At 42.2% G+C, this 16,219-nt stretch overlaps 1 protein-coding gene across 3 annotated transcripts in view; it reads right to left on the reverse strand.

Annotated features, from left to right (window-relative positions):
* Window positions 1–6,042: 6,042 nt before the first annotated feature.
* LOC126109792 (leucine zipper transcription factor-like protein 1) overlaps window positions 6,043–16,219 on the reverse strand; it is a 61,688-nt gene continuing 51,511 nt past the window's right edge. Inside the window, exon 7 of one of the 3 annotated variants that reach the window (XM_049914849.1) lies at window positions 6,043–7,598. In XM_049914849.1, the coding sequence (XP_049770806.1) occupies window positions 7,419–7,598 (180 nt within the window). In that variant the 3' untranslated portion in view covers window positions 6,043–7,418. Of the gene's footprint in view, window positions 7,599–15,558; window positions 15,700–16,219 lie in introns of those variants that run through there. The other 2 variants (XR_007523732.1, XR_007523733.1) reach the window with 2 other exon arrangements.

The raw sequence follows: 16,219 nt of genomic DNA on the forward strand, positions 1-16,219 counted from the left end.
ATTCGAAATGTTATGGAAACTTTCTTTCCCAATTGTAGGCCGGAATGCTTCCTCCTTCCCTATCTTCGCATTAAAATAACCTATGATTAATTTTGTATCATACGAGGAGAACTCATCCCACAGATGATCTAGTTCTTCATAAAAGCCGTCTTTAACAAACTCTTCAGTGTCCTCAGTTGGTGCGTGTACATTAATTATTACTAAGACACTCCACCTGCCGGACAAAACTATAACTGATAGTCAGTCACTAACGAACCTTATATCTCTGATTGCGTGAAGCACTTTTCTCTGTACTGCAAAACCTGTTCCGAAATTGTGAGCTTCCGCACCTCCCTAGAAAAATGTATAGTTACCCTTCTTTATGCTACCCTCCCCCTGCCACCGAGTTTCTTGAATAGCTGTAATGTCTACATCGTATCTATCTAATTCGTCTAATAATGTCTGGAACGTTCCTGGCCTGTTAAAACTTTTAACGTTCCATGTTCCCAACCTGAAAGTTCGTTTCGGCCTGAATCTCTTCGAAGTAGGTTCCGCCCGGAGATCCGAATGGGAACCTAGTTTACCTCCGGAATATTTTAGTTCAAAGGGACCCATGCCCATTAATGTTGCTGATTCTTGATGAATAGATTTGATAGTAAGAGAAGAAGAAACAGGGATGGTTCATCATGCCATCGCCTGGTCCCCACCGGCTGTCCACGACTGCTTATGTTTTTGTATTCGCAGCTACCCTTCATATGTGAAGGCCGTATCCCCTATCCGCAACCTGGGGACACGCTGTGCCGTGGTGGTAGAGGCCCACGAGACAGTCCACATGTAGTATACAAAGATTTATTGATCAACAATTGTCATGTCCATCAATCTAAAAAGATACGTAAAATTTATGTTTTCATTTCCTGCTCTCGAACAGTTATAAACACATCGCAACACATTCGTTATTTTGGAGTAAACTGCAACTACAGTTAAAATCTCTTTAAATTCAGTAGTCAAGCACAGTGAAAGTAGCAGCATTATACACATCGCTCAGTCAAGTGGATGGGCAGCGTGGATGGGTAACAAAGGATTCCATACTTCATGCAGAGGTGAAAAAAACCACGGTGAGGATAGCACTTTGGTATCTCTTTGTTCTCAACAATGAATCACAATTCAAAAACTAACATTTATAAATATATTATTAGAAGAGTATAATGAGGCTGTACTTACGCAGTTTCCAAGTATTGCAGATGGCGATATAGCCGCAAACAACAATACATCATCTACTCCTGTTACATTTAGTATCTTTGACAATGCATATCTTTCCAATGTCTCCATGTCTGGAGACCCGTATCTTTTATGTCATGTTATTTACTATCTCTTATTCTGAAAACTTTCAAAAAACCATCTAATGTTCAAACTTAAGAAGATGTAATTATATATTGATGTATTTATTCAACATAAACATTATACCTGATTAAGAATCGGTCTCAATCATTCTCTGTGAACTGTCCATATAAGTGTATTTTTTGGTTTATGTTTACGCTGCAGCTAGTAGAAGCAGATGGTGAAATGCGATGGAGAGAAGTTGAAATGTAAGTTATATTTAATGTACCGTTGTGGAATATATTGTTAATGTTCCAGGAAGTGAAAAGCGTCTTGTGCCTTTTTTCTTTTAAGTGAACAGTATATGACATAGTAGTGTGATGCGTTTCATTTTAAGTACGTTACCTTTTATACTAAGAACTCACAGATGGATTTATAAAAAGAAGGAATTATGCCACAATACTGTCTGCAAGAAGAAGGTTAACATATTGTCTTCAAACGCTTACAAACCTCTTATCAACATCATATCCCGTTTGTTCCTTTTAGGACAGCGAAGTACAACAACATCAACTACAACTATTACTACTACTATAGACATGGAACAGAAAGATGAGTATTGTTTTCGTTAATGACGTTTCGCAACGAACAGTGTTAGCAGAAAAATGTTGTACGTTCCTTGTTCTGCAGTTAACTTTGATCAGTTGTATGTATGGAAATTTCTCATAGAATTGCAGTTATTTAGCAAAATTTCAACTTCAGACAGGACGGGGTCCCATACTCGGCCATGACAGTGAGATATTCAGACATAAAGCTCGTTCATATCTAGTGATGAGAAGAACCTGACAAATAAAAAATTCAATCACAAGTTCAAATCATAGCTGCATTACACCTCCTACTCAAAAAACGGTAGGTTCATAAAATAATGTAAATGATCAGTATGTTGTCCCATTGTTCACTGAGATACTGTGTTAAAATCGTGAACTGATTCGTTCCACGTCATACTGTGAGAGTGAATCTATGACGCATGGAGCATGCAAACAACATACCTGCCAACTCTCCCTATTTAGGGAAGTCCCCCGATTTTTCACTTTGTCTTTCGCCTTCCTATTTTTGCATTGTTTCTCCTGATCTTTAGTTACTCATGGTCAACCGGAACACATTTTATTTGAAAACTCGCCATTTTAGTGTTTGTAGCCAATAATCGGAAGTCCTTTTTTCGTTAGTCGTTGTCAATCGACATATGCATCGAAGTTTACAGGAATCAAGATGTCACGCGCTACGTGTATGTCGATTATTTCTCCTGCTTCCCGCGCATTTTGTTGAATATATTGTCGTCTCCGTAAAGACCACCTACGATAAATGTATTGTAGGTGGTCTTGTCTCCGTTGTGCTCTGATTTGACTTATTTTTCCGTGTTTGCATTTTGTTCAAGCGAAGACGATTATTATTCAACTTTTTTCGTTATGACATAAAAATTTAGTTCAATTTTCTTGAAGCAGTATTACGAACAACAACCGTGCCTTATACAGAGGAGGGAAGGTTCGGTTTTTGCCTATTGTACTGGTTGCTGATGTCACATTTCTATATTACATGGTAGGGAAAGTATTATTCCAAAACATGCGGAAAGCAAACAGCGTCGTGAAAGATTACGTATGATAGGTGATCAGTGCTGAATGCCTATTCACATCGTCTACTATAGAACTCAATTTGTTAATTAACTGCGGTGACAATGCGAGTCAGCTGTTCAAGAAAATGTTCCGAGATAGCGATATAGAAAAAAATACATCTGCGCGAGAACTACAACTGCCGCGATTATCGGAGAAATGGCGACAAAGGAAAAAGAAGAAATAATAGAAACATTTGAGGGATTTTTCCAGTCGCTGTTTCAACAGACGGTAGTAACAACGATGATTCCAACTCACATCCCATGATTGTTACGGGTTACAACAAGACGACCAAAAAAATTGAAAGGTCAACTCTCTAGGGGATTCCACTGGTATCAATATAGGATCACTTTTTCTTAACTTCATACCTCACGACAAGCGCACAACATTCACACACCAAACTGTTAAGTACACCACTTCCCCTACTCTAGACTTTTACTACATAATGCCATGGACTACTTATAATCCCAATTTTCTGCACTACAGATATATGATTTACCAGTTGAAATCTTAATGAAAGAAAGATCTGATATCCAATGGTACATGATAGACAAATTAAAAAGTACTGATGAGGGCTTAAAATTTGAGATGACATCCAATTGTGTTAGGTATTTTACAGTCCGTTACAGTACTGCAGAATAAAAGAGAATATTCAGTCTTGTGAATAAAACAAGAACACAGTTTAGATATCTGCTGGGTGATGTAAACATTGAGAGATTGCTGACAGTAAAATCAATAATGCAGGGCAACAGTTTCAGCAAGCCTTAAACAAATTTCCCAGAAGATAAAATCTTAAATATTTACTGCCTCAAATCAGTAAAAATGCTATGTACTGTTTGGTGAAAAATTAATTATACCTATCTGCTATTATCTTTTCTTCTTCTTCACCACGTGTTTGAGATTTAATGAAGGAATGGAATGGATAATAAATTTCTTAAATAAGTGAAATGCTACTTTGTATTATCCCAAAACATTTTTAGAGTGAACTATTTTATTTGATAATTGCTTTAGTTTGTTAGTACATACCCATCATCATTCAGTTACTGCACTAAGTTTCCTATTACAGAAGGAGCTTCTACTTCATCTGAAAGAATATAGTTACTATACATGTTCTTAAGATTGTTCCTGTATTACTCGATATTTAAATATAAATTAACACTAATAGACTACATAGCTAGAGTTAAAAGTAAATATAATTCTAGAGATTTCTTTAATGACACAGTTTCTCTGAATATGTGCAGTACCAGTTAACTTAATGCTGACATATTAGTTTTGAAATATTATGAGAATAAAGTAGATACCACACCTGAAAATTAAAATAGATGCAGTTTTGATAAATTTCACATTACAGCTTACGGCCAGTCAGTGTTTACAATTTTCATGTGTGTCACGAAACAATATGATGGACATTGTTTTACAGAAATCTTAATTTTTTTTCTTCATAACTAAAAAACACCCCAATCTCACACTGATCTTCACTAAATAAAAATACTGAAGCATTTTGTAGAACACAAAATCTACGGGAGTAAAATACATACATTTGTAACGTATTTTTTGCTACTGATGCGCAAGACACATGATTTTTTTAAACAGTATCTGATAGTCATAGGCAGAGAAACGCAAGTAAATTACGTATTACAAGGTGCGAACAACAAGTGATGCGACACATATTTTTCTGGTTTTATTCAGGATTCCAGAACACCATATTATTCCCCATTCTTTTGGGTACAAAACCCTGTTTTCCAACATAGTCTCCATTCAATGGGGCAGCTATACAGACCCTTACTGGAATGACCTGCACGCCCAAATGGCACCATTGTACTGATTGACGTTGGAGCAAATGTCTTCCTGTATCAATAACTGCCCCATCATCTACATACTGTTCCCCGCAGTTGCACACAGATGGTCCTGTGTTACTCTTTATGGTGCGTAAGGCAGCAAGGAATCCAGCAGGCACACACCTTTGAGTACCCCAACTGGTGGGCAAGTGTGTCAGCACTACCAACAGAGATGTCCAGTTGAACGGTGAGGTGTTTGATTGAGATCTGTTGATCACCTTGAATGAGTCCTGCAAAGTGCCTCTGAATATCGCGGTTTCCTGTCAAAATTAATTCAATGACACCTCTCTGCTTGGAATGCACCTTTGTTACACACACCATTTTGAAGGCTACGTATAGTGCTGCCACCAACTGGACCTTCATTAAACTATTGGGGCTGACTCAGGAATATTACACAATTTTCCTCAACAAATTTTGCATTTTTTCAACTGAATCTGGCTGAGAAAGAAATGTGTTGCATTGCTTATTGAATGCTCCTAGTATTATTATTTTATCATAATGTTAATATGTGAACATGAAAATTGAAGTACTGATTTTTAATATTAATTGTACAAGGAGGCCAACAATCCATATATAATTCGGAAGGTATTCTTCCATAGATGTGCACAAAGAAAAAATAAAGTGTGTATGTAGTCGTTAAGAATGGCAAAAGGAAGTAGAAGCTTTCACATTCGTAATACTGATGTTTCATTCTCTATTACGCATTAAAATCTCCAATACTTGAACACTGACAATTGAAGAGCTACCAACATCTGCTCTGCGCACCAACCAAGAGCTATGGTAGAAATGACACACGAAAGTAACAACATTTCATCAAATTGCATTCTAGGGGCTTTCACATTTATGTGGTTCATTTTCAGTAAAACATGCAAACCAGACAGCTACAATGCAACAACTGCTAGATCGATGATGTTGTCAGCAGTGAAAAATCAACATATCATAGTTACAGGGTCTGTAAATAACATTGTATATTGGCGTCATTGTTTCACTCACTTTTTTGTAACAGTAACTGTGTGGTCATTTGCTGCCATTACCAGAAAATTTGGAGTAAGTTACTAATTTTTAATTTTTACATTTTCAGTTACTAAGACCTCCAACTTCCCTCATTATGTGGAAACTATTTGTTTTAGGGTATGTCTAGAAGGAGAATGCTAATGGGTCAGAATGAAAGACGCAGAGCTATACCGACACAGTTTTGCATAGAGAAAGTAACAGCAATGTGGACATTCTTTATAATGCATCTGCTTTATTTAACAATCATAATATTGATATGTGAACATCAAAAATTGAAGTGCCAATTTTTAAAATTAATTATAAAAGGAGGCCATTGAAACTTATATAATTCCAAAGGAACTTTGCTGTACATGTGCACAAAAGAAAAAAAATCATATATATAAATAGATATTAGGAGCAGACAAACACATTTGAAAAGTTTTCCTTTGTCTCTGACGTTGCTACCTACTTCTACTATGCATAACAATTAGGTGGTGTGACAGAAGTGACACACAAAAGTATCAGTGTTTCATGAAGCTACAGGGCCACAACTGTTACATTGTTGATGTTGTCAACAGCGGAAAACGAAATATAGTAACGAAGCAGTCAGGAACAACAAACATTGTTTATTAGTGCCATTTGGTCTAAGAGTAAATGGAACTAATTCTGTGTTTGTTTGCTGCTGTCACCACAAAATTTAGAGTGCCCCTAATTTTCACTATCTTCATTCTGAGTAATAGGATTTGCAGATGTTGATAATGTTAATTCTATTGTTGTTCTTTAAGATAGGTTTAAATGTGCACTGAACATAATTACAAATACTTCTGAGAACTGTAATTGTGGTTTGATGAATTTACAGTGAAGATCTATTGCAAATCATTTGGCATCTGAGGGTAACTTCACACGATACAACAGTATTCACACTGTGTTGTCATAAGGGTAAAGTTAATTTGCCGCTATTAACACAATATTTATTTTTCAGAGCAGTGTATTGAAGACTCCCTTCAAATGACTGAACAATTAAAGAGAAATCAAAGAAATATTTCAAGAATACATCTAGCTACAATGCAGCATTTGCCACAGATCAGATCTGAGATTAAACTTTCAGACGCTTTATAAGATACATGACATTTATCACCACATATCAGATCCACTGATGCAACTGGTCCTATTTAGACCACAGACGATACTAGTTATTATTAATATTACTAACTCAAGAACAAGCACAATTTGCCTGTGTAGTAAGAAATGCCCAATTGCTTTACCTTCTCCCCTTCACCTTCTCATCTGTTATTAAGCTACAACATTAAGATTTGACATCAGTGAGGATCAGGTCTTTTATTTATTAAATAAAGTTTTTGGAGAAACAATGATTTCCACACACATTTTAGACTTCAGTCAGCAGTGCAAAGCATTTTTATGTGCCACTAACAATTATTTGAAGAATATAAGCCAAATTTTCCACAAATACTGTGGTAGCAAAAAGTCACACAGATTGTTTGACTACTATGTACCACTAGTCAGATAACACTTCTAAAAATTAAGTACTTCCATCAGAGACCTGTTACATCCACATTCCATTTTCAGGTCTCAATGCCATATCAGGTGATATCTCTCCACTCCGAACTCAGTTTTCGTCTTCCGACACTTCTCCCTCAGCATCGCCATCGGCTATGCTGCTCTTGCCTCCTCCTTCTCCCAGGACACGCAGCCTCAATCGCAGCTCACGCAGCTGTTCATTCTTGCTCGCGAGCATACGCTTCATGTTAGTGTAAGCTGTCGTCTCACAGAATTTGCTTTCCAGCTCCTGCAGAGACACAAAAATTTACATTTCAGAGTCTGCATCAATGCAAGACAAGCTGTGTTATGCAGTCTGGTGAACATAAAACTCTTCCGTAATGACATACTGTTATAATGAACTAAGTACAGTTTCCTACTTGTTGATCTTGTTTGTTTGTAAAACATTGCAATCAGGAGACAGCATTACACCACATCTCCAGGATTTACCTCAAAAATGAGGTAACCGGCATTGGGACACAAGGCTAGTGAAATACCCAACAACAAATTTATATAGGAGCAGCAGATACATGCTTCAAATGAAATATTTGAACCTATGTAATGTTTAGTATGTTGATGTATATTTACAATATTTATTTCTGAGACACACATTAATAACTAGTGAACATTATTTGAAGTAATTCAGTGACCTGCAGAAGACAAAGTTCATCAATTGTGAACAAAGAAAAACTTCATCTATACATGTTACTCTTCAGTCAATACAATATCTCAAAATTGTGGAAGACAAATTATTTGTATAAGATCTGTAGAGTTATCAAATAGAAATTTCTGAAAAAAACATCGCAATTGTCCAAAATGTAAATATTTAAAACATTCGTAAGCTTTAATGCGGTTTTAGAGAAACATTAACATACAAACCAACAGTACTTTGATATAGGAACTTGTGTAAATGGCAGAAACAAAATCGATTATTTAATTTTTTCGCAGTTTGTATATTCCTTATCTAACTGCTAAAATAGGATAACACTGGAAAATGTTGTACAGGAAAATTGTCTGTTTGTCAAGGATCATAATTCCAGATGTATTATTTGTTTGTGGAGAATACGTCATTTTGTGAATACTGAATTTTTCTTTATAATTTTATAAAAGTGTCTGGTCTGAGGCCAAGACAGTTGTAATCGACTATCAGTCAGTTTATGGCGGACTTCTCTGAAACAAAAAATGTATCAATCAGCAGGAGTTTATCTGAAATTTTGATGCTATTTTGAATTGAGTCAAGACAAAATTACACGATATGAAAAACGGCGTTTCATTGTGGAGTTTTGAGTTACAAACTGGACCTTAAGCAATGGACGAACTTTCCCGACAAATATTCTTTAATATTCTCCCGTCACAGCATTATATGCATATCCAGCTGTTTTAAAGCAGCTGCACTGTTACAGCTGCATAATTGGCTGTAAATTGGAGGATATATTAGACAACATAAATCACACTGTCCGTGAAGCAGGTGTCTAAGGAGGCTGACGGGCAGTTTGTGTGTCGGAGTGCTGAACAGCACTGAGCTCGATAGTGCCCGATGTACATAAGTCACCTGCAGTTTAGCTAGCTGCTCTCACAACAACGTAGTCACTACATGTCATGATATAGGTTAGTGCTATTCTTCACCATGTCTCATACGATTCCAGTAGTTTACATCACAGTTCAAGAAATCATGAGTTCTGCTTAATGTTTGACCTTTCGTCAGCCTCACAGTGTAGTGACTTCTTTCAATGCTGTTTCTGTAATATGTCTTAAAGAGTTATTAATGTGCTATAGATTTTAATAATAAAAATAACTGTAAAATCCAATGGAAATGTCTTATTTTGTATGTTCCACATTCTATGAAACAACAGAAACTAGTAATAAAATATCGCAACCATAATTCTGTCCAGTTCTCTAGCTTTCACTTATTGCATGAATTGATGATCTGGAGGTTTCTGGCGACTAGAGGAAGCAATGAGGTGCTGGTGTGCGAGACTCACACGTCCCCTTCATCACTGGACTTACTTGGAGGTGATTTGCCGATCTTCTTCTCACGATAGCTGTCTGTGATGATCTGCCCAACTTCTTCTCCAAATATGCTGTTTGGAGGAATTTTCTCTACTCTTGATTGTGTAAACTCAGGATACTTCTAAATCAACCCTACTATATTTCACTTTCACAAACAGAACACCAAATAACAGTTTCACATTAATGAATCATATTTCGTAAATCCAGTGACTCCCAGTCCATTAGAAACTATTGATTACTTTTACAATAAATACAGTTCCAAAAATCTCTCAAGGTTCTCACAAGTCCACCATCCACAACACTAGAGAGTCAGCAAGTAAGTAAAAGTAGGTGTCTATTCTTTTCTTTTACACAATTCAACTGTTCACAATAATGACTGATGTAGCACTGTCACAGACTAAGGCGCGCTTGCTCCTAGTGCTGGTCATGTAACTTCTGTGACAAGCGAGGCAACCACTTGTCCGCACTGATCAACTGTTCATCTTGTCACATTCTTTTGACACACGTTCACCCTGGCCACACAGAAAACCGTTTTTCACGCTCGTACGTAAAATATCAGGTGTTCGAGACGGTGGAAAGCGGAGAGTCTCTAGAATTTGCGCTGAAATTGTTGAGAGACTACATATCCCTCCCCTTAGCTTGACCACTCGATATTTTATACATATTCAATATGTACATTGACACTGTACTTAATAACAATCCACTTCTCTGAGATATTCAGTTACTCCATAATTCTAGATATATATGTTGTAGTAACACTGTTCACTTTTACGTCGCACTTCACTTAGCGTAGACCGGGACTGTGTCCTAGGCATGCCTGATGTTAACTGACTGGGCCCGGCCCGTGCTGCTGGAGTTGTTGTTGTTGTTATGCCGGCAGAGGTCATGTCCGAATTCTCGCGTGCCCTCTGGTGGACGGGACTCTACTTGCGGCAACTACCGTCCGTGACGCGCCGTGCCAATGTGCGCCTCCCGCGATCTTTCTGGTGGCTACTGCACTCCTCCTCCTTCGGGGGGGTGAAGCCACTGTGATCCACTGCGTCGGAAGGTGGAGCGTCGGGCAGGAGCAATGACCTCCACATCCATTGGATGGCTGGAGTCGAGGGGATCGGCCAACCCTCGAGCTGGAACCTTTGAATACGGCTGGAAGTGACCCACACAAAGAGGCCCCCGTCGTCCCACAACCGGAGCCCGGGACAGAACGGGCGACAAGCTGTCGAACTCCAGATCCTGTCCCACCTCGGGAGGGGCAAGACCCAGTGGTGGGGACGAAGGGGAAGGGACGACCACAGGTGAACCAGCCTCCTGAGAAACCGGGCCTGCTAGGGGGGCCGGCTCTCGCTGGGGCATCTCGAATGATGGCGGTGCCGGTGCTGGAGCCACTGGAGGCTGCCAAGGCTGAGAACCATCGCAGTGTGGCAGAGTCACAGCGGGGAGAGGAGGTAACGTCCCCTGTGAAACCAACACAGGTGCCGGCAATGGGGAAGCCGGTGTCCGAGAGGTCGGAGGGTGGGTGCCCGAACGTGGACGGAGCTGATTTTGGTGACGATGTATCACCCGGTCCCCCGCCTGCAAGGTATAGAGCCAGCGGCCATTTCGGCGCAGGACCACCGCCGGTATCCAACGTGGATTGCGACCAAACCCACGGGCCCAGACCGACATACCTAGTGGAAAGCCAGGTACTCTGTTTTGTGAAGACTGGCGAGGACCAGGCCAGAGGAGGTGCAGCAGAGTCCTAGGTTGACGCCCATGGAGGAGCTCGGCGGGGCTGCGTTCTCCCATTGGTGTGGTCCGGTATGCCGTCAAGAAAAACGTCAATGCTTCCTCCGTAGGAAATTCGTGCACATACTTTTTCATCTGCGTCTTAAATGTGCGCACCATGCGCTCGGCTTCCCCATTCGATTGTGAATGAAAGGGGGGAGAGCAAATGTGCCGAATACCGAAGCGCCTACAAAAATCCTGGAAGGTCTGCGAAATAAACTGCGGTCCATTGTCCGAGACCAGGGTGATTGGCAGACCTTCCACAGAAAAGATTTTTGCTAGTGCCTCGATTGCAACTTCTGAAGTGGTTGAGGAGCAGCGGACCACATATGGGAATCGGGAATAAGCATCAATGACAATGAGCCAAAAGCCATTGAGAAACGGGCCCGTAAAATCGATGTGAACATGTTCCCACGCCTGGGTTGCCGGCGGCCATGAAGAGAACGCTGCCCTGGGAGATGCTTGTTGGCTCGCACACTGGGAACAGGCAGCCACCAAGTGTTCAATTTCTCTGTCAATACCGGGCCAGTACACATGTCTGCGAGCCAAGGTTTTAGTACGGGAAACACCCCAGTGCCCCGCATGTAATAACGTGAGGACCTCCCTTCGTAAACTTGCAGGAACTACCACGCGAGGAGCTGTATCATCGGTAGCCAGGAGGAGAACTCCGTTCAAGACCGAGAGGTGGTCCCGTAGAAGAAAATAATTACGAAGAGGGTCCGAGGCCCGGCCCGGAGGACGGGATGACCACCCCTGCTGAATGGGGCGAACTATGTGCCGGAGAACCGGGTCAGCTGCCGTTTCCCTGGCGACTCGAGAACTAGTGATCGGAAAGCCATCAACCGCTTGGCGGGACGCCACATCCAAATGAAAACACATAATCTCCTCTCGATTGAACGTAGGATCCGGGGCCACCGGAAGACGGGAAAGGGCATCGGCGTTGGCATGCTGTCCTGTAGGGCGAAAATGAATGTCATAATGGTACTTAGAGAGGAACAAGGCCCAGCGCTGTAGTCTGTGGGCCGCCCTATCCGGAATCTGAGAGGCGGGGCCAAATAATGATATTAACGGCTTATGGTCAGTAATTAACTGAAACTTCGTGCCATACAAGAAAGGGTGAAACTTGGTAACAGCGTAGACAATGGCCAAAGCCTCTTTTTCCACCTGGGAGTAATGGGCCGGCGCGGGACTAAGCGTTTTAGACGCAAACGCCAGTGGTTGCTCGGAACCATCTGCGTTGCAATGGGCCAGGACCGCCCCCACCCCACACTGCGAAGCATCTGTAGCCAGGACCAACGGTTTATGGGGATCAAAAGTAGCCAAACAAGGGGCTGACGTGAGGAGGCCCTGCAACGAGGTGAACGCTTGCTCGCATGCAGGCGACCAATCAAAAGGAACACCCTTGTGCAGAAGGCAGTACAGGGGGTGGGCGATAGTGGAAGCCCTGGGAATGAACTGGTGGTAATAGGCTATCTTGCCTAAAAAAGCTTGTAACTCTTTCAGTGAAGCGGGCCGAGGAAGGTTGACAATACCTTGGACCAAACTTCCTAGTGGCTGGATGCCGTGCCGAGAGATGGTGTAGGCCACATACTCAATGGACAGTTGGAAGAAGGTTGACTTATGCAGGTTGCAACGCAAGCCCACAGACCTGAATTTGAGAAAGAGGGTGCGAAGGTTGTGCAGGTGTTCCTTCGTGCTGTGGCCTGTGACAATTATGTCATCCAGGTAATTAATACAATGAGGGATTGTCGACATGACATGCTCAAGATAACGCTGGAATATCGCCGGGGCACTGGATATTCCAAAGGCCAACCACTGGTATTGGTAAAGGCCAAACGGGGTGTTGACAACCGCCAGCCTTTTGGAGTCCTCATCAAGTGGTATCTGATGAGAAGCCTCCGACAGATCGATTTTCGAAAAATATTGGCCTCCCGCCACGGCGGAGAACAATTCATCAGCACGAGGCAAAGGATAGGTGTCCACCACCAATTGGGAATTAATGGTGGCCTTGAAATCGCCACAAAGACGTAATTTTCCCGAGGGCTTCCTTACAGTAACGAGGGGCGAAGCCCACTCACTGGAAGAAATGGGAAGAACAACCCCTAGGGCTGTCAGCTGGTCTAGCTCTTCCTTTACCTGAGGGCAAAGAGCCAAGGGGATCTGCCTCGCGCGTAGAAAACGCGGGCGAGCCGACGCCTTCAACGTTAAGTGAGCTTCAAAATCTGAAACACGCCCCAGGCCCTCCTCAAAAATATCTGGAAAGTCTGAGATCAAAGATTCCAATGATTGATAGGGAACGTCTTCGGAAACCAACTGTATGGTGTCAGCGATAGAAAAACCGAAAGCTTGAAAGGCATCCAGGCCAAAAAGGTTAGCGGAGCTCGCATCACTGACAACAATAAAAGTAATAGGCCGAGTGACGGATTTGTAAGTCACGTCGGTAGTGAATTGACCCAGTAGGGGAATGAACTGTTTACCATAACCGCGTAGACACCGGTAAACTGGCGCCAACGGGGGCGATCCAAGGTCGGAATAAGTTTGTACATTCAACAACGAAACTGCCGTGCCCGTATCTACTTGCAGTTGTAACCGGCGCGACCAAACCGACACCTCTATAAAGAGTTTGCGTGCCGATGCGTCGGGAGCCTGGCCCGATGAAACTTCCTGAATGTCAACGTCCATGTCCTCTGTGCCTGTTTCCTTCGATTCTTTAGAGGCTGAGCGGTAAACTTTAGCAATGAGACCTTTTTATGACATTTGCGACAAACGGCCCAACGCTGGGGGCACTCTGACCGATCATGATGTATATAGCACAACGCACAGGACGGCAACAGGGGCCGGCGGCCGAAATTCTGTTTACGCGCCGTGCGGGAGCGGCTGTAATGGCCGGATTGTACCGCTCGCACGTCGTCCACCCCGGACACTGTGGATGCGGCGGCGCCGCCCTGAACCTCCGCGACATCGCACCATGCTTCCAGCTGTTGACCTGCTGCGTGAGAGACTTCATACGATTGAGCAATGGACAGGACTTCCTCGAGGGAAGGGTCTTCTAACTGCAGGGCCCGTTGCCAGACCTCCCTATCAGGGGCCGAATGAACAATGACGTCGCATACCATAACGTGGGCATACGACTCTCGCAACTGCTCCGTGACAAAATGACACTTGCGACTAGGACCGTGCAGGGTAGCGGCCCACGTCCGGTAAGACTGATGGGGCTGTTTCTTACATTGATAGAACTCGACACTAGCCGCCACAACATGAGTGCGGCGGCGATAATAGGAAGACAGCAATGAACACAATGCGTCAAAAGACAAGGACGAGGGTTCCTGCAACGGCGCTAGCTGCCGCAAAACTTGATACAGCGAGGGAGATATCCAAGACAAGAAGAGAGCACGACATACCTCCGCATCGGCAACATGAAACGCCTGGAAATGCTGCCGAAGGCGATGTTCATACGCGTCCCAATCCTCCGCCGTCTCATCATACGGGGGAAAGGGAGGAGAGAACTGCGCCGGAGCAGACGGCGTAGATAGCAACGCCGGAAGCACTTGTTTCATGGTGGCCATGAGCTCCGTCTGCTGCGCAACCAAAACCCGCACCAAATCCTCCATGCCGTGGAGAAGTTGCGAAACTGGAACAATGACGCAACACGCGAAAGAACGACCCTACTCGTCGCCAATTGTGTAGTAACACTGTTCACTTTTACGTCGCACTTCACTTAGCGTAGACCGGGACTGTGTCCTAGGCATGCCTGATGTTAACTGACTGGGCCCAGCCCGTGCTGCTGGAGTTGTTGTTGTTGTTATGCCGGCAGAGGCCGCGTCCGAATTCTCGCGTGCCCTCTGGTGGACGGGACTCTACTTGCGGCAACTACTGTCCATGACGCGCTGTGCCAATGTGCGCCTCCCGCGATCTTTCTGGTGGCTACTGCATATGTATTTTTCATAAATTCTTGAACTTCACAGGATAAGCTCCCTCTTTCAATTCCACTCGTAAATTCCACGTGTCATGGACCCTTAAACATTTTATCCTTTAGCTTTAATCCTTTATGCTACTCTTTCCTTTTTTTGTATGGACTAGTACTGTCCTATACCTCTTTCTGTGGTCTGGAGGAAGCCTGGAGAAAATTTATGAGTCTGTTCTTTCCAACATCCATAAATCTTAATAACGCTAGAGGCATTATGAATTCAAACTTACCAGAATAATTCCTACCAAATATGTGATTTCTATCACTATACTGTCCTTTTTCCCTTAGGAATAGTACTTATCCCTTACCTATGGGTTGAATCTATGGGTAACCTTTCTCCTGCCGTTCTGGTAGGTACGCCCTTTTATTATTCCTATATTCTATGGTATAGGCCAATCCTCTTCTTGCTGCCCCTGCCCACACAATATAGGTCAGCCTCTCATTGGTCTGCCTATCTGCCCTTCTTCTTCTTCTTCTTCTTCTTCTTCTTCTTCTTCTCTTTTTTTTTCTTTCACGAAAAGCTGGGTGTGCCGCCTCTTTATCCTTTGTGAGTAGGCCCCATGGTTCATCGCCCTAGTATAAATCTTCATGTTTACTGTCACTAAATATTATCCTGTAAAATTAAAAATCAACTTCAGTCTCCAATATTGCTCATTAATACTTCATTTCATATCCTAGAGTCCTTCTTTACTTTTCAACCTATCTACCATACCTTTATATACTATTCGTTACTTATTATATATACTTAGGTTATCAAAGGATATATCATCTTTACTTAGGTCACCAGAGAGTCCCACTATCCAACAAGTTGTCAAGTCATTCTTACTTACACACACACACACACACACACACACACACACACACACACACACACACACACACACACATATATATATATATATATATATATGCTTATAATAGAATAATAGAAGGAAACATTCCACGTAGGAAAAATATACCTAAAAATAAAGATGATGTGACTTACCAAATGAAAGTGCTGGCAGGTCGACAGACACACAAACGAACACAAACATACACACAAAATTCAAGCTTTCGCAACAAACTGTTGCCTCATCAGGAAAGAGGGAAGGAGAGGGAAAGACGAAAGGATGTGGGTTTTAAGGGAGAGGGTA

This window comes from Schistocerca cancellata, chromosome 12, assembly GCF_023864275.1.
Source record: "Schistocerca cancellata isolate TAMUIC-IGC-003103 chromosome 12, iqSchCanc2.1, whole genome shotgun sequence".
Taxonomy (NCBI): Eukaryota; Metazoa; Arthropoda; class Insecta; order Orthoptera; family Acrididae; genus Schistocerca; species Schistocerca cancellata.